This window comes from Pristiophorus japonicus, chromosome 5 (genome assembly GCF_044704955.1).
Source record: "Pristiophorus japonicus isolate sPriJap1 chromosome 5, sPriJap1.hap1, whole genome shotgun sequence".
Classification (NCBI taxonomy): Eukaryota; Metazoa; Chordata; class Chondrichthyes; family Pristiophoridae; genus Pristiophorus; species Pristiophorus japonicus.
Window position 1 is genome coordinate 196,105,006 of NC_091981.1, and position 18,474 is coordinate 196,123,479.

An 18,474-nucleotide genomic window follows, 5' to 3' on the forward strand; every position below is an offset into this window, starting at 1 on the left:
CCCACTCACTTAGCCTGTCTATATCCCTTTGCAGATTTTTTATGTCCTCCTCACAATTTGCTCTCCCACCCTTCTTTGTGTCATCAGCAAACTAGGGTACATTATACTCGGTCCCTTCATCCAAGTCATTAAATTGGCCAGGATAGACTGGCAAATGATACTTAAAGGGTTGACGGTGGATAGGCAATGGCAAACATTTAAAGATCACATGGATGAACTTCAATAATTGTACATCCCTGTCTGGTGTAAAAATAAAACGGGGAGGGTGGCATAACCGGGCCTAGAAAGGGAAATTAGGGATAATGCTAAATCCAAGGAAGAGGCATATAAATTGGCCAGAAAAAGCAACAAACCTGAGGACTGGGAGAAATTTAGAATTCAGCAGAGGAGGACAAAGGGTTTAATTAGGAGGGGGGAAATAAAGTATGAGAGGAAGCTTGCAGGGAACATCAAACCTGACTGCAAAAGCTTCTATAGATATGTGAAGAGAAAAAGATTAGTAAAGACCAATGTAGGTCCTTTGCAGACAGAATCAGGTGAATTTATAATGGGGAACAAAGAAATGGCAGACCAATTAAACAAATACTTTGGATCTGTCTTCACTAAGGAAGACACAAATAACCTTCCGGAAATACTAGGGGTTCGAGGGTGTAGCAAAAAGGAGGAACTGAAGGAAATCCTTATTAGTTAGGAAATTGTGTTAGCAAAATTGATGGGATTGAAGGACGATAAATCCACAGGGCCTGATAGGCTGCATCCCAGAGTACTTAAGGAAGTGGCCCTAGAAATAGTGGATGCATTGGTGATCATTTTCCAACATTCTATTGACTCTGGATCAGTTCCTATGGACTGGAGGGTAGCTAATGTAACACTACTTTTTAAAAAAGGAGGGAGAGAAAACGAGGAATTATAGACCGGTTAGCCTGACATCGGTGGTGGGGAAAATGTTGGAATCAATTATTAAAGATGTAATAGCGGTGCATCTGGAAAGCAGTGACAGGATCGGTCCAAGGCAGCATGGATTTATGAAAGGGAAATCATGCTTGACAAATCTTCTGGAATTTTTTGAGGATGTAACGAGTAGAGTACACAAGGGAGAAGCAGTGGATGTGGTGTATTTGAACTTTCAAAAGGCTTTTGACAAGGTCCCACACAAGAGATTAGTGTGCAAAATGAAAGCACATGGTATTGGGGGTGAAGTATTGACATGAATAGAGAAATGGTTGACAGACAGGAAGCAAAGAGTAGGAATGAACGGGTCCTTTTCAGAATGGCAGGCAGTGAGTAGTGGGGTACCGCAAGGTTCAGTGCTGGGACCCCAGCTAATTACAATATACATTAATGATTTAGACGAAGGAATTGAATGTGATATCTCCAAGTTTGCAGATGACACTAAGCTGGGTGGCAGTGTGAGCTGTGAGGAGGATGCTAATAAGCTGCAGGGTGACTTGGACAGGTTAGGTAAGTGGGAAAATGCATGGCAGATGCAGTATAATATAGATAAATGTGAGGTTATCCATTTTGGTGGCAAAAACAGGAAGGCAGAATATTATCTGAATGGTGACAGATTAGGAAAAGGGGAGGTGCAACGAGACCTGAGTGTCATGGTACATCAGTCATTGAAAGTTGGCATGCAGGTACAGCAGGCGGTGAAGAAGGCAAATGGCATATTGGCTTTCATAGCGAGAGGATTTGAGTATAGGAGCAGGGAGGTCTTACTGCAGTTGTACAAGGCCTTGGTGAAGTCACACCTTGAATATTGTGTACAGTTTTGGTCTCCTAATCTGAGGAAGGACATTCTTGCTATTGAGGGAGTGCAGCGAAGGTTCACCAGACTGATTCCCGGGATGGTAGGACTGACATATGAAGAAAGACTGGACCAACTAGGCTTATATTCACTGAAATTTAGAAGAATGAGAGGGGATCTCATAGAAACATATAAAATTCTGACGGGACTGGACAGGTTAGATGCAGGAAGAAGATTCCCGATGTTGGGGAAGTCCAGAACCAGGGGTCATAGTCTAAGGGTAAGGGGTAAGCCATTTAGGACCGAGATGAGGAGAAACTTCTTCACTCAGAGAATTGTGAACCTGTGGAATTCTCTACCACTGAAAGTTGTTGAGGCCAGTTCGTTAGATATATTCAAAAGAGAGTTTGATGTGACCCTTACAGCTAAAGGGATCAAGGAATATGGAGAGAAAGCAGGAATGGGGTACTAAAGTTGCAAAAATGATCAGCCATGATCATATTGAATAGTGGTGCAGGCTCGAAGGGCCGAATGGCCTACTCCTGCACCTATTTTCTATGTTTCTATGAAGTGGATGAGCCTAAAGAGGAGAACATCTTCCAATCCATCCATGGGGGTGATGGGGAGGGGATGGAGGTGGATGAATCTCACACAGTTGTACTGATTTTGGAAGACGTGCCGCTCATGGAGTTGACAGCCCCTTCTATGACTAATGATTTGAGTGTTGGTGGGACTTTCCATGGTTTCGCACCTTCTGAGGTTGCAGGTCCCAGTAGTGGGGTGCAGCAAGGCACACCCAGGGCTCCACTGTCCCAGACTGCATGTTCCAGTGTTGGGGTGCGAGCCACACCCATGGGGAGGAGGGGAAAGTGAACTCAAACTCGTTCTCCTGAGATGCAGGATGGATCAGATGTGATTCAGATGATGTAATTGAGTGCGGAGAGCTCAATTGACCTTACCCGTTCACTCCTGCACACCATCAGCGGGGTGAGTGATGAGGTGGCGGGACTGTTGGGAAAAATAACAACTCTCGCCGGGAGCATCAGTCAGGGAATAGTGGCCATGAGGGAGGGAATGTCTGAGATAATGCAAACCACGTCACTGGCCATGAGGGAGGGAATCTCAGAGGTAGTGCAAACCATGATACTGGCAATGAGTGAGGGAATGTCATAAGTAGTACTGGCCATTAGGGAGGGAATGTTGCAGTCCACTGAGACACTGTCATGGCGCATGAGGGACGGCATATGTGAGTTAGTTGCTGCAATAAGGGAACACGCCCAGACCCCGCGCATTGACAGAATCAAGTGCCACTCCCACTGCAATCCCCACACCAGCCTCTGAAGAGCTCAAAGTCAGGCCCTCCTACTTGCTGCCTGATGCTAACAGTACCTGAGATGTTAGAAGGAATAAGCTTGATACCAAGCCCAAAAACACTGCGCCACCGCCTGCAGCCAGGGGTGGTGGACAGTCCAAGACCAAGCATAGCGGGCGTCTTAGACTAAGGGGGATGAGAGATTGGTGCAGCCTTTCTTTGCTGCTGTTGTTGTTGTGATTATTATTGTTACTGTTGTAACTGTTCTCAAATTAAATTTTTTTTGTAAGTTATGTAAATTTACAAGTTTATAAGTGATCTTAAAGTTTTTAAGTGATCTTAAAGAGTGATATTAAAGTAAAGTTTGATGCAAGAATAATTTTATTAAAGTTAAGTACAGTACATTTGTAAACTTTTGAATAAAATATATTTTACATTAAAACTGAATCATGTTCCATTAACACAACACCAACATTACGGAAGTGACCTCTCTCCCTCTCCCTCCCCCTCCCCCTCCCCGGGCACCAAGCCTTCTGATCGGCTGTCTCCCCCTCCCCTCCCCCACCAACCCTGGCCCCAACTGCCCTTCCAGTCCGCTCCTCTTTCCTAGCCCAGGCCGAATGGCCTCCTCTGATTTACTTACCTGCGCCGATTTCTTTATCTCTCCGGGTTTTCTGGAGAGGCCACATACGCTGGCCTAAGCAGAAATGGAGTAACGATCAGCTGGCCAAAGTTCCCTAAAGGGCCAGAATTGGCACAGTGGCTGGTTACACCTCCTTTGGATGAAAAAAACATACCTAATAAAATCGTAACTAAATGAGTTACGCTGGTGCAAATTGATTGGGGAAACTGTGGATTTTTAAGTTAGGCCAGAAAAAGCAGCCTGCTCCAAAAAAACGGCACAAATCACTGGGGAAAATTGAGCCCAATGTTTCCACTTGTGGAGAAGAGTATAACTAGAGGCCAGCAATATAAGATAGTCACCAAGAAATCCAATAGCATATTCAGAAAAAATGATTTACCCAAAGAGTGGTGAGAATGTGGAACTCGCAACTACATGGAATGGCTGAAGCAAATAGTATAGATGCATTTAAGGGGAAGGCTAGACAAGCACATGAGGGAGAATGAAATAGAGGGTTATGCTGATAGATTTAGATGAGGAAAGACTGGAGGAGGCTCGAGTGGAGCATAAACGCCGACATGGACTGTTTGGGCCAAATGGCCTGTTTCTGTTTCATATATCCTATGTATGTAACATGACTAGCCACATATATAATATATATATATATATATAAAAGAAAGTCCCTTTGTCGTCTTAATTACTCTTCCCCCCGCCCCCCACCCCCCACCCCGATCAAAATCCTCGCTCCCCCCCCCAACCGATCAAAACTCTTTAGCAAAATATTGTTAGAAACTCTCCAATTTTGGATTCGGTCTCTGGTATACAACACTGAATTATTGCTCCTAAATGGGATGTGAGCTCTGCAGCATTCCATGGATCTGCTTGACCTAGGTCTAGTTGCAATTTGGATGTTTTGACTATTGGATTGCATTCTAGGATGTGGTAGCAAATTCCCACTTGAGACTATTACCATTTGCCATTTCACACATGCAAACATTTTAAGATACAAACATAAATTGACTTGGAAACAGCCTTTGCTGAGATGATCAGAGGAATTGGTCCAGTCAGACTTAATGTTGGTATTATATTTAGTTAGAGTTGGGTGAGGCTATGAGTGATTGGAAAATCAGTACAGCACCACCGGGGCTGCCTGTTCTGTTTTACAGCCAATCCTTATGGGGTCATCTGAAGCCATAGGTGGTGTGAGCACCTAGCCGGGGGGGGGAAAGATCAAATTCTGAGATTTATACTAACAAGTAGGAATTGCCAGATTAGCGATGGATGGTAAAATGTAGTCTGCTATTTCTACACTGTGTACTTAACCATTTGACTCTAACTGAGGAAGCCTGTGTTTTAATTTGAAATAATATAGATATTTTAAATAGATTAATCTCGCACTATATGATTCTTTTACTGCTTGCTATAGATGTTTGAAGGTAAACTCTGATTTCAGTTGTTAAAGCTTATTGCTAGTTGAGATTTCTGACTACATAAGCAAATGCCTTTGGATGCTTCATTACATTCATTTCAGGGTTTAAGGTATAATTATGATACTGTTCTTGTTTGATTAATTTGCAGTGTTGTAATCATTCCATTTCCACAGAGCTGAATCCTGAATATCCAGTATTACTCCTTTTGTTAGGCCTTGTAGTGTACACGCTCATCAAACTGAATCAATTAATGATAATTACTGTCCTCAATCAGTGTTTAGTCAAGTGTCCCATCCATTTCTTTACCCTAACCTCGCTTCGGTTAATTAATGACGATAGTTGCTGATGATGGATTGCTACCACTAATCAACCATTAAAATGGCTTCAGTAGTGAGAAACCACTGTCTACCACTTGAGTAACATTATCTGTGACCATTAAACCATTAAGGTAGTGGAGCATCCAAAATTAATGTGAGCCTAAAGTAAAGACATTGACAGTAATTTCTAAATTTCTTTAGATATATTTAACTGTTAGTTTCCAGCTACAAAGTCCCAAATGAATATGCAACCAAGAAGAGAGATATTAAAATGAAACTAAAAACTAACCATGCCCTCTGATGCCAATGGTCTTGTTTGATGTAGTTGGAGGCTCTGCTTCTTTCCAGGTAACTCCCGCACAAGGCCAGGACCTGATAGCTCCAAGTCCTGGCTTCATTTGTGGGCGTTCTGCCGCACTCCTACTGTAGTTATAGTGGCAGTAAGGTGGGAAAGCAAATTGTGAAGAGGACACAAAAAATCTGCAAAGGGATATTGACAGGCTAAGTGAGTGGGCAAAAATTTGTCAGATGGAGTATAATGTGGGAAAGTGTGAGGTTATCCACTTTGGCAGAAATAACTAAAAAAATTATAATTTAAATGGAGAAAAATTGCAAAGTGCTGCAGTACAGAGGGACCTGGGGGTCCTTGTGTGTGAAACACAAAAAGTTAGTATGCAGGAACAGCAAGTAATCAGGGGCCCAAATTTGGCCAGGAGTTGCTCCATTTTTTTTGGAGCAACTTGATTTTTCTGGAGTATCTTAAAAATCCCCATTCTGCACATTTAATTTCCAGCAGTGTAAGTGAGTTAGTTAGGATTTTTTTTTAAGTTTCGTTTTTTTTTCAAAAGAGGGCGTTACCAGCCACCTACGCCTGTTTTGGCCATCTAAGCCAGTTTGGACAGCTAATAATTGCTCCAAACTAACTTAGGCCAGCGTATGTGGCCACTTGTGGCCACACAAAAAACCCTTGCGGAGAGTTAAGAAATCAGCGCAGGTAGCCTCCAAATGACAATGTTATGATAGGAATGCGAGTTTTTTTTAAAATCCCAAGCAGCGAGACTGGACAGGGTGTAGGTGCTATCAGCCTGATTAAACTGAGTATGGAGTTTTTACAAGAATAAAAATGATCTTGTAATGAAGGCTGAAGTATAGGGGCCACTTAAGCAAGGGGAGGGTTTTCTTTGTAAATAATAGATCAAGAGCACCAACATGCTCACCTAATGGACTCGAGTGCGGCATCACACCACATTGGATTTTGACTTCTGCAGCACCAAAGAATTGCCCTGACTAGGTTTAGAAATTTAAAATGATAGACTTGACAAAAAAAGCATGTCAAAATGTAAACTTAAATATTGATGTTCAGCATTGCGTAGTGTGACTCTGATAATTAGTCATATTTTAGAATTCTGTGCAGTAGTGGGTGAGCTGTAAGATACTGCAGATAGGGAATTTTTAGTAAAGGTAGCTAGATATTAAAGTACTGGAAAATCTTTGAAGATTTTTTTCTCCCCCCCCAATCAAAACTCTCCCCTCACCCCCACCCCCACCCCCCCGATCAAAACTCTTCACCCTCCCCCAATCAAATCTCTTCCTCCCCCCACCCCATCCCACCGATCAAAACTCTTCCTCTCCCACCCCCCGCCGGATCAAAACTCTTCCCCCTCCACCAACCTGTTTCTTGTAGCCCTCAGCGCGGGAAGGCAGCGGCTGGCCTGTGTGGCAGGCCACTTGTCCCGGGATAGGGGTGGGATGCGTTGGGTCCCACGCTGCAGGCATCATCATCACCATCATGGGGAGGAGCTACTGCGCATGCGCGAACGCTCTACTGCGCATGCGGACAGCTGCCGGCACTGTTTTTGCCGCAGGCTGTAGCTCCGCCCCCCACTCCACGAGAAACACCGTGCCAGGACCCGGGACACACAGTAGAGCGGCCAGAATTGTTAGTAAGTTTTTTGGCACCGTTTTGAGCGCACAAAGTCGGCGCATCTCGGGAGAGTGCACGGAAAAAGGGGTTGAGGAAATTTGGGCCCCAGGAAGGCAAATGGAATGTTGGCCTTTATTACAAGGGGAATAGAGTACAAAAGCAGAGAAGTCCTACTACAACTGTACAGGGTATTGGTAAGGCCACACCTGGAGTACTGCATACAGTTTTGGTCTCCATATTTAAGAAAGGATATACTTGCATTAGAGACTGTTCAGAGAAGGTTCACTCGGTTGATTCTGGAGCTAAGAGGGTTGACTTATGAAGATAGGTTGAGTAGGTTTGAGAATGTGAAAAAGGATTGCGAAAGTGGTAGATAGCTAGAGAAGGTAGCAAAAGGATGGAGATAGGGAATCATGGGAAAATGGCTAAAAGAAAATGTCAAGCTGAGATATTTGCAATGTCGACACAAAAAGGGGTTACTCAGAGTTGTGGTCAAACACGAGTTACGTGAAAAGCAAAGTCAGACATGAGTCAGACGAGGGGCTGCTATATCCAGCCATGAAATAGGGAAATGCTATGAAAATCGAAACAATAAACACATCCCTGGAGCCCGCCCTATTTGGAGAGTTATTAGCCTGCAATTGGGTATGCTATGGGGGAAATCGACCAATGATTGTATAAACTGAGTGTCACTCAAATGTGTTCTGCTGTAACAATGTATAAGTGTTGAGCTTTTGTACTGTTACGTAGCTTGTCAGGACAGAGGTGGACAAGCTCAACTCGAGAGTGTTCCCCTTTATCTTAACAGGTCCCGGCCGGGAGATTCTCTAATAAAGGTCTTATGTTGCTAAGACTAAAAGTGTTCGTGTGTCAGTGAATTCGCTGAAACAGATTGAAGGGAAAAGAATCCAGTATCAACAGGTTGGGTCTATACACATTGGAGTTCAGAAGAATGAGAGGTGAGCTTATTGAAACATATAAGATAATGAGGGGGCTCGACAAGGTGGATGCAGAGATGATATTGCCACTCATTGGGGAAACTAAAACTAGGGGACATAGTCTCAGAATAAGAGCCCACCCGTTTAAAACTATGAGGAGGAATTTCTTCTCTGAGTGTTGTAAATTTATGGAATTCTCTGCCCCAGAGAGCTGTGGCGGCTGGGTCATTGAATATATTTAAGGTGGAGATAGACAGAATTTTGAGCGATAAGGCAGTAAAGGGTTATGGGTAGAGGGCAGGGAAGTGGAGCTGAGTCCATGATCAGATCAACCATGATCTTATTGAATGGTGGAGCAGGCTCAAGGGGCCAAATGGTCTACTCCTGTTACTATTTCTTATGTTCTTCTTATGTTCTTATGACTCTTGGCTGCCAACAGTCTGTAACATCGGATGAAATTACTACATAGTTGGAAAAATTAGTTAATCAAGGCCAGTCAACATGGATTTTTAAAATGCAGTTTGTGCTCGACTACTAATTAAATTAATGGGGTGAAAATCAGGGGGTTCTGTAAAGTGTGTGTGACTGTGCCATATCATTGCCCAGCAGCGCAAGCAAAAATCTACCCCAATGTTTTTATCAAGCATTGCAGACAGATAAATACATTTGTTTCCCTCTGATACCACTGTTAGCTCATTTCAGATATTACTCCACTGAGACGGTGTCAATCTTCAAATAGCAAGCAAAGAATTCTTCAAGCTGTTATCCGCAATTTGACATTGGTGTGAGTACAGCATATAAGAAACATAAGAAATAGGAGTAGGCCTGCACCGCCATTCAATATGATCATGGCTGATCTTCTACCTCAACTGCACTTTCCCGTCCAAAATTCATATCCATTGATACACTTATGTATCAATGTATTTGCTGTAACTCAGCTATTCATGAAGTTTTATATATTTCATGTGGTTCCTTGAATCTTATTTTTCATGCACGTGTAAACTATGTGAAACATTAAACTTGAGTATAATTGCACGCATATTTGTTTTTAAGACTCAGTCAATATTTTACTGTACTGAGGCATCTGGCCAGTTGAAACAAATAACCCAAGGCTTTTGAGTTTTTTTTTTTAATGACAAATACGCTTTAATTACTTACCCACATAGAGCTGGCTGTAGAGTTCCAGTCTAGTGTGACCCTGGGTTGGTGCCTTCCTGAAATCCCTGCGCAGTAGATCTACTTGAAGGCTTGCTTCCTTTACATTGCGCTCAGCGATTACTCGATGCCACTGGTCATCATTCAAAGGATTTGGGGATCTCACTGTAAGTTCCACTGGGCCATTACCCACATCAAATGAAAACGTTACTTCAGTAGGTGCTAAAAATACAATAATCATAATTTTGTTATTATTTGATTAAAACATAAAAAATAGATGCACTTCTGGAGAGAAAGGTGACTAGGTGATAATGGAGAGATGAAATGTTAAAAGGGTTAAGAATAATCAAAAATACATCAGCTTTTGGGTCGAATAGTTTTTTTCTGTTCTTAAAATCTTGCTGCAGTAGATAAGGACCTTAGCTCGAAACACCATCATATTTTTTGTCAGACTGAAGATAAAATCAATGAAAGTCTTTCCTCCAAGGAGTTTCAGCATAAAATATTGTGAGGATCCTGAATTATTTCACTTGCTTCATTTGGCATGAATATACCGGAAGACAGCCGACAGGACCTCTATTATATCCTTCTTCCCAAAGGGGGAAAGTGATAATAACATTACTGGTCCTTGAAAGATGATACAAATAAGTTGCCAATTGTCCATGTGCCAAATCTGATAAAATGGGAAAAATGGGATTCAGGTGTGATTTGCTCATCTGACCTTTGGTAATCCACCAACTGTCGCATAAGTCTGTATGAACATGTTTACTTTCTCTTTAAATGCAACTTCTTGAAATTCAGGAGCCAAACCAGGAGGATTAGTTTTTATCTTACATAACTGATTTACATAGCTGTGCACTCTATACTTTGGTTATACTAAGGTTATAACAAAGACACTACTTAAAAATAACAGATTGCTTGTTTACAGTTACTTCATGATTTAGTCTCTTCCAATCACAATAAATATCAATAATAATTTGCAATTTGTAAAGTATGTATGCCTGGGTTTATCTGCCACCAGGGGGAGCGACCGTCGGAGGTCATTGGGCCACAGACACACACGTGCAGCCCTTGTATATAAAGAAAGCCTCCATGTTTAATCCTCACTTTGAGAGCTAATAAAGTAGAGTCAGGTCGCACCTGATTGAGTTCATGCAACTAAGCCTATTAAGTTATTGCATACGCAACACAATTATACAGCAAGTTTTATTTTATATTCATTATTTACTACCCACTTTTAATCTCCAATTGTCCTTTTTTTTTAAAGAAGTGGTAGTCAATTTCTACCCTGCCCCAGTCAAGTAACATTTCACCCCGCCCCTTCAACCTTTCAGATTACCTGAGTGCTTGGTCGTACTCACACAATAAGGTCAAAGAGCAATTTATACATTTTTCAGACAATATAACAAACTTGGGCACATACTACAAAGTAATTTTTAATCAAAGATATACTTGCCTAAATCTAAAAAATTGTATCATTTACATGTGCACATGTCTGTCTCTCACATTTAATTCTTAAACTCAAGTTATTCTCTTGCCTCTTTCCGCTGTATAGTGAGGAGACTCTTGCCATGGCGGGTTGCGACACCCTTCCTGATTCCATCCCGCTCCTGAGATCGACTTTCCATTTATGCCGCCAATTAAGGCAGCCTTGCACGTTACCCAGCCTCATTAAATGGTGCTTGTCTGATGACATCATCAATAATGCTTCTTTAGCCAGGATATTTAAAGGAGCCATGGTCACATTGCTTTTGAATGTTCATCTAGAATTGTACAGGCACTGCACTATTGGAGTGTTACAAAGAGTTTTGAACATGACTCCAGAGAGATAAAGGGCTGTACCCAGGTTCTCAGATGACTCCCTCCATAGGCTTGTGGAGGGAGTGAGAACACACAGGAAGGTCCTCTTTCTTTCCGATCGGCGGAAAAGACCTCCCTAGCAGGAGCCTGGCTCCAAATAGCAGAGTTCAACAGCAGGGATGTTGTGAGGAGGACCTGGGTACAGAGCCACAAATGTTTCAATGATCTCATTAGATCAGGAAAGGGGAGTGTAAAGCCACGCTCAACTTCATCCTGCTGTGCCTCTCATCACATCCCCATCACTCTGCCTGGCTTTGCTCACTCACTTAATCTATCAATGCCTCTCTGTATTTTTATGCTCCCATCTACACTACTTGCTATGGAGACTCCTTGCCAGAGGGTGCAGGATGCTCCTATATCTGCTCAGCTGCATGCAGACACTGAGCCTTGGGGAATATCCAGAAAGAGGGCGATCCTGGAAGTGCAGCAAGATGTGCAGGAGGCTTTGGCAGGTTCTACGACCGCAATGTCTGAAAACGTCTAGAGAATGGAGTCGTCGTGCCACCGTGTCGCAGGCGATGGTGACTGTAGGCTGTCCCATGGAAAGGATGGCCACCTGCATGGAGCAGCTAATGTGTCACTCAGAGGAGCGCATGCTATCTATGGAGGATAAATGGCTATCAATGGAGAATAGATGGCTATCTAGAGAGGATAGATGGCAGCCACTCGTAGACCTCCTCTCTAGAAGGGATGTCAATGTAGATGTGGGTCCTCACAGCCCCATTGCTGTGCAGCAAGGTGTTCTACAGCTCTTTGCTAGCAAGGAAGTGCAGGTAGTCCATGAGAGGGTTGATGGTGAGAGGGGACAGGGAAGTGGGGGGGGCCTTTCAAAGCACTCACACTTTTCCCCCGTTGACATCCCTCTCAGTCAGAGCCCCACATGCCTCCTGGGATTGCGATGGCTGAATCTGTCTATCCCTGCACAATTGCAGAAGGAGGAGACTTTGGCGGGGCCCTCGCAGGCTCGAAAACCCAGAGGGCATCTGCCAAAAGTGTCTTCGCAGTTGCAGCAGGGAAGTGAGCAGTAGGTGGTGCACCTCATAGAAGCACACATAAAAGAAAGATGAAACACAAGTAGTTGCACAAGGGTAGTCACTTGGGTGTTTTAATAAATGTTTCTTTACAGTTTCCGTTACTGTGATGTCACACATAAAACAATTTATTTTCACCACTTTTTGTTCATGGACAAATTTGTGGCAACTTTGGAGGTGGCTTAGTTGTTGGTGTGAATGGTGAGACATAACATTACCTCCAGCAATGGTGATTAGTGTGAAAGGAATGACTTGGTCATTGTAGGGATGCTTTGTGGTGGGGTGGTGCCAACTTGGCGCAACATGTGGCAGCCATATAGGTGTAATGCCTGAAATGAGGAAAATCTGTCCATAATGAGGCCATTCCTGGCGTCCTGGGCAACAATGTGCTCGGGTACTGGTGGAATCTGCACTGCAGGTTCCTCCTGCTCCTCCTCACTGTCTTCCAGCTGATGCTCCTCCTCCTCCTTCGAGCTGTGCGCTCAGACTTGCTCCTCATGCAGTGCTAATCCTTGAAGCATGGTATGTTGTGCAGCGTGCAGCAGACCATGATGATCTTGGAGACCCTGGCTGGTTCGTACTGAAAGGCTTCTCCATATCTGTCAAGGCATCTAAAGCACATTTTGAACATGCCTATTGTCTGCTCTATGATAAATCTGGTGAAAATGCGGCTTTCATTATATCTCTTCTGTGCCTCAGTACTTGGCCTGTTCAAGGATGTCATGAGCCACGTCTTCATTGGATAGCCCTTGTCTCCAATCAGCCAGCTGGAAAGTTTGTTTTGAGGAGTGAAGAGCTGAGGGAGGGTGGGCTGGCGCAATACGCAAGAGTCATAGCAACTGCCAGGGAATTTGGTGCATGTAATGTCTGTAAGCTTGTAATGCTTGTAGCTCCACACTGTGGATGTGGACGTATTGTGTACTGCAGCTGAATAGTTAATCATTAAACAACAGGCAGCTTTCTGGAGAGTTCCGAGAGAGCAGCCTGCACATAAGGAAGCTGTGTGTGCTGTGCTCTGTGAAGATATCACAGTTGGTGACCGAGGATGTGATTTTTCGGATGTTTAAAGCATAAATTTTGTTGATGAAGGATTCAGCCAGCCGACAGAAGACTTTGGAAGTTTCTGTCTTTGAAAAAAAAAGCTACAAAATCTGAGGTAAAAAAAACAGCACACGGGTGTGAACAGCTAGAGATTAAAAATCGCAGGTGTAATCGGAAATTTGGTGAATGTGGATCGGCTAGAAATGTATTTCACTGCAAATAACATAATCGAAGTTCCAGACAATGCAGTCCAGAACCGGGCTGTGTTGGAACGTAAGAAAGTGATTTTCTTATCAGTGGCAGGTCCGGCATTATACGAAACCCTTGTAAATCTGCTTGTGCCTGATGAGCCAAAGGACACAACGCTTAAAGAGATTTTAACGAAGCTGGAGCAGCACTATAACCCCAAACCATTAGAAATTGCTGAAAGCTATCGTTTTGGGAATTGGAATCAAAAGACGGATGAAAGTATCGCTGATTCGATCATAGCATTAAAAAAGCTATCGACGCACTGTAATTTTGGAAACTTTCAAAACCGAGCATTACGGGATCGTTTTGTTTGTGGGGTGAAAAATGATGCGATCAGAAGGAAGTTATTGATGACAGATGACTTAACCTTTGAGATTGCTTTTTAGACAGCGAGGTCGATGAGCATGGCTGTACAATATTCCCGAGAATTAAATAATGATTACGGTCGTCAGTCAACCGAGGTAAGTCACCTGAAGGTTCAAAGTAAAAGACGGCCATAGCCGAAAGTCTCAGAAACTGCAAATTCTACCAGAACATCGAAGTGGTGCTATAGGTGCTTGGGACAACACATTGCTAAAAGTTGTCCATATGTGAAGGCAGAGTGTTTCTTCTGCAGAAAGACTGGGCATCTTGCGAAGGCATGCCGACTAAAGGGTAAACCAGCTTTTAAAGCTATGAGTCCAGTGTTCAAAGCTATGAGTAGTAATCCAAAGAAACTACATAGCTTGGAAGAACAACAACAGGACGAGTAGATGTTAGAGTTACACGTCATCAGGAGCACGAGGTTAATGGACAGCGATTTGGGAAGCATCAAAATCCACATAGATGTTGCGGGATTCAAGATACCAATGGAAATTGACACGGGTGCGTCCGTGAGTGTAGGATCGGAGTCACTGTACTGTGACAAATTGCGTGATTTCCAACTGGAGAAATCCAAGATCGAGCTGCGAGGCTACTCGGGGGAGAAAATTCCTGTATTAGGCCGTATCACCGTACCGGTGAAATATAAAGATCAATTTCAGAACTTGCCTCTAATAGTAGTGAAAGGAGACAAGACTGCTTTACCAGGAAGAAATTGGTTGAGCTTACTGAAGCTGGATTGGAGTAAGATTTTCTGTGTGGAAGCGAGATTTTCATCAATGGAAGAGGTTATCAAGAAGTATCCGAAGATGTTATGCGAAATGGGGAGTCCGATCCAAGGCTTCAAGGCGAGTGTCAGGGTACAGAAGGATGCTAGATCGGTTTACTACAAGCCACGTTCTGTACCATATGCACTCAAGGAGAAAGTTGAGCAAGAACTCAAAAGACTAGAGACTGAGAACATTATTTGTAAGATAGATCGATGTAATTGGGCTATTGTTGTTGTACCTAAGTCTGATGGTAAAGTAAGATTGTGTGGTGATTTATAAGGTAACCGTAAACCAGGTTCTAGAAGGTAATGTCCCAAATACATTGCCGAATATAGATGATTTGTTCACAATACTGACAGGTGGTCATATCTTCTCAAAATTGGATCTTACAAATGCCGACTTACAGCTTGAACTAGATGAGATGAGGAGTCCAAGTCATGTTTGACTATAAATACTCATCTAGGCCTACATCAGTTTAATAGGCTACCGTTTGGAGTGTCTTCCGCCCCTGCCATATTCCAAGGGGTGATGAACCAGATTTTGCAAGGTATTGAAGGGGTAGTATGTTATTTAGATGACATACTAATTTCAGCACCAAATAGGCAAATTCATAATAAAATATTGAATGAAGTCCTCAAACGACTAGAGAGGCAGAGTACGAGTATCTGCTCGTAAGTGTGAGTTATTTAAAAACTCAGTGGAGTACTTAGGGTACAGAGTAGACAAAGATGGTTTACATCCAATCATGGAAAAATTGGATGCAATTAGAAATGCACCCACTCCCAGAAATGTCACTGAACTTCGTTCATTCTTGGATCTTTTGAACTATTATGGGAAGTTCCTACCAAATTTGGCTACAGTATTACATCCACTGAATGAACTTTTGAAAAAACAGGTCCAGAGGAAGTGGTCAAAAGAATGCGAAACAGCATTCAAGGAGTGTAAAAACAAATTGGTAGAGAGCACCATGTTAGTTCACTACGACATATCTAAGGAGATTAAGGTGATGCCTCTCCGTATGGAGTTGGGGCAGTAATCTCTCATGTATCAAGTAGTGGGGAGGAGAGACCAATTGCTTTTGCTTCACGCAATCTTAGTGCCAGTGAGAGAAATTATGCTCAAATTGAAAGGGGAGCTTTGGCATTAATTTTTGGGGTCAAGAAGTTTCACAAATACTTGTATGGTCGTAAATTTACCATTGTTACGGACCATCTTTCATCCTTCATCCAAAGTCCCCAGTTCCAACATTAGCTGTAGCCTGAATGCAGAGATGGGCTTTGATTTTGTCAGCATATACATATGATATTGAATACAGATGATCAGCTGATCACAGTAATGCTGATGCAATGTCTAGATTGCCTTCCCCATCACAAGTTACACTCAATAGGGAAGAAGTGTTTTATTTTTCATACATTGATTAACTGCCAGTCACATCTGAAGAAATTGGTAGAGCAACCAAACGTGACCCAGTGATGTCAAAGGTGTATGAGTATATTGCAAATGGATGGCCAAATCCAGGAGAGAATCAGAATGAAAGTCTGAATCTGAGTCAGGAAAACAAAGAGCATGAAGTTAGATTGAGTGCAAATGAAAATCAAGGAAATTCCATGGAGGAAAATGTTCCTCAGGATGAGCCTCAAATGAGTGTGAAATCAACACCATGTTTGGAAGGTTCTGTTGGAGATGGAAGGTATCTTCTTCGAAACAGAAAACAAGTGGTAAAGTTAAATTTGTAAATATGTATAAAAATGAAAGTTATTTATGATGTTTGTTATGCTGGCTTTTTCATTAAGGAGGGAGAAGTGTAATGTCTGTAAGCTTGTAATGCTTGTAGCGCCTCACTGTGGATGTGGACGTATTGTGTACTGCAGCTGCATAGTTAATCATTAAACAACAGGCAGCTTTCCGGAGAGTTCCGAGAGAGCAGCCTGCATGTAAGGAAGCTGTGTGTGCTTTGCTCCGTGAAGATATCACAGTGCACACATGCATGATGATCTTCCAATGGGTGCAGACGAGCTGCACATTGAGGGAGTGGAAGCCCTGATGGCCACATGTGTGCAGTCGATGACGCCCTGCACCCATGGGAAGCCAGCCAGAGTGGTAAAGGCCTGCTCCCGCTCAGTAACACTGATTTCATCAGTAGCAAAGTTGATATAATTGACTGGCTTGTCAAAGAGGGCATCGGTGAATTGTGTGATGCCTACTGCGAGATACCGCAAATGTCTGCTGCAGTTCCCTGGAAGGAGTCTGAGGTGAAGAAGTTGAGGGTGTTATGTATGCATGCCTGTTTACTGTGTGATGTCTGCAACACTGTTATGCAACACTGACTGTGCCCTTACACTGTACACACCTCACCTGTACACCAGAGGGTGCTGCTGCTGGAGACCTAAAAGGAACACACATCTTGTTGTCTGCACTCAGGAGCTGCAAATAAAGGACTACAGGTCTGCACAGTTTAAGTATCATACCCTGCTTTGTGGAGCCATTACTACAGAGGGGGCTGGTGACTTTGACAGCCACTGCAAAGGTGTGTCCACCCACTCCTCTGGGCTGCAGGTCTTGCTCGAGCAATCTGCAAATGTCTGTGACGACCTGGCGCAATAACCTGAGCCTGCTTTGGCACTTCTGCTCAGTCATGTTGAGGAAGCCCATCCTCTGTCTGTATACCGTGTTGAGGTATTGCCCTCAGTGCGTTGTAGCCCTACGCTGATGCCTCTGTCCTGTGCAGCATTAAGTAGTTGAGGAGAAGGTTGGTGGTGTTGCTGTTGGTACTCATTATGGTTCGAATCTGAGGACCAAGGTGAGAGAGTATAAACGACACCCATTCTGATGTAATAGATGGCAGGTCAAGTAGAGATCAGTGTCATCGGTGTGATAGATTCTACCAATGAGGTGACAGTGGATCCCAACTTTGCTGGAAACATTTGGCGATAGATTTTACACTTTTGTGCATATCACCCAAAAATGGGCATTATTTCCGCTGTGGGCGGTAAAAATGGGTTTTCAGATCGTCGGCTTCTCGCCCATTCTCAGAGCACCTAGTCTCCATTTTTAAAATTGGGCGTTACCGCGAGCAATATGAAATAGGCGGTAGCGTTAAATCTCGCTGACCTTCTGCCGCAAAGTGTCACCATCCTTAGCAACGACATGGCAACGCTCGATTCCCGCGATTCAGGAGGGCAAGGGTTATCATGACATGTGCAGAAGAGGAGACAGAGAGAAAGGGAGCTGAGAGGGACTGAAAGCATGTGTGGGTGTGGTGTGTGCTTGTTTGGCTATTGTGGGAGGCACGAGGGAGATTCATCAGCAGCAAAAAGCCTACTAAGCACCAAGAACATAGTTGGCACCGAGATTTTGTCCAACAAATAAGATATAACATGGAAGGGATGGTGGAGGCCCTGGAGCTGGTAGCCAGGAACACTGGTGGCAGAGAGCTCCCAGTAGTTCCAGAGCACGGCACTGCACCCCAAGGTGCCGCACCCCCATTGCCAAGCACATGAGAGCCAGGAGCAACATCTTGCCCACCTCGGGACCGTCCCACCTCAGGATCGTCCTCTCCCGTATCCGTCCAAGCGGCGGTTCGGTCATCATCTCCCCGCCCAATGAAGCATCGCCTGAGGAGCTCCTCGGCCAGGCGGCTTGGAGTCAGGAGGGGAAAGGGAAGGGGTAGCGATGGGGAGGAAAAGCGGGTGCGGTGGAAAGGGGTATTTTTTACAGA

General features: G+C 43.6%; 1 protein-coding gene across 6 annotated transcripts in view; it reads right to left on the reverse strand.

Annotated features, from left to right (window-relative positions):
- LOC139264555 (contactin-associated protein-like 2) overlaps window positions 1-18,474 on the reverse strand; it is a 2,534,539-nt gene that overhangs the window by 293,052 nt on the left and 2,223,013 nt on the right. For all 6 annotated transcript variants that reach the window (XM_070881196.1, XM_070881199.1, XM_070881197.1 and 3 more), the window contains one exon: window positions 9,449-9,667. In XM_070881196.1, the coding sequence (XP_070737297.1) occupies window positions 9,449-9,667 (219 nt within the window). The remainder of the gene's footprint in view (window positions 1-9,448; window positions 9,668-18,474) is intronic.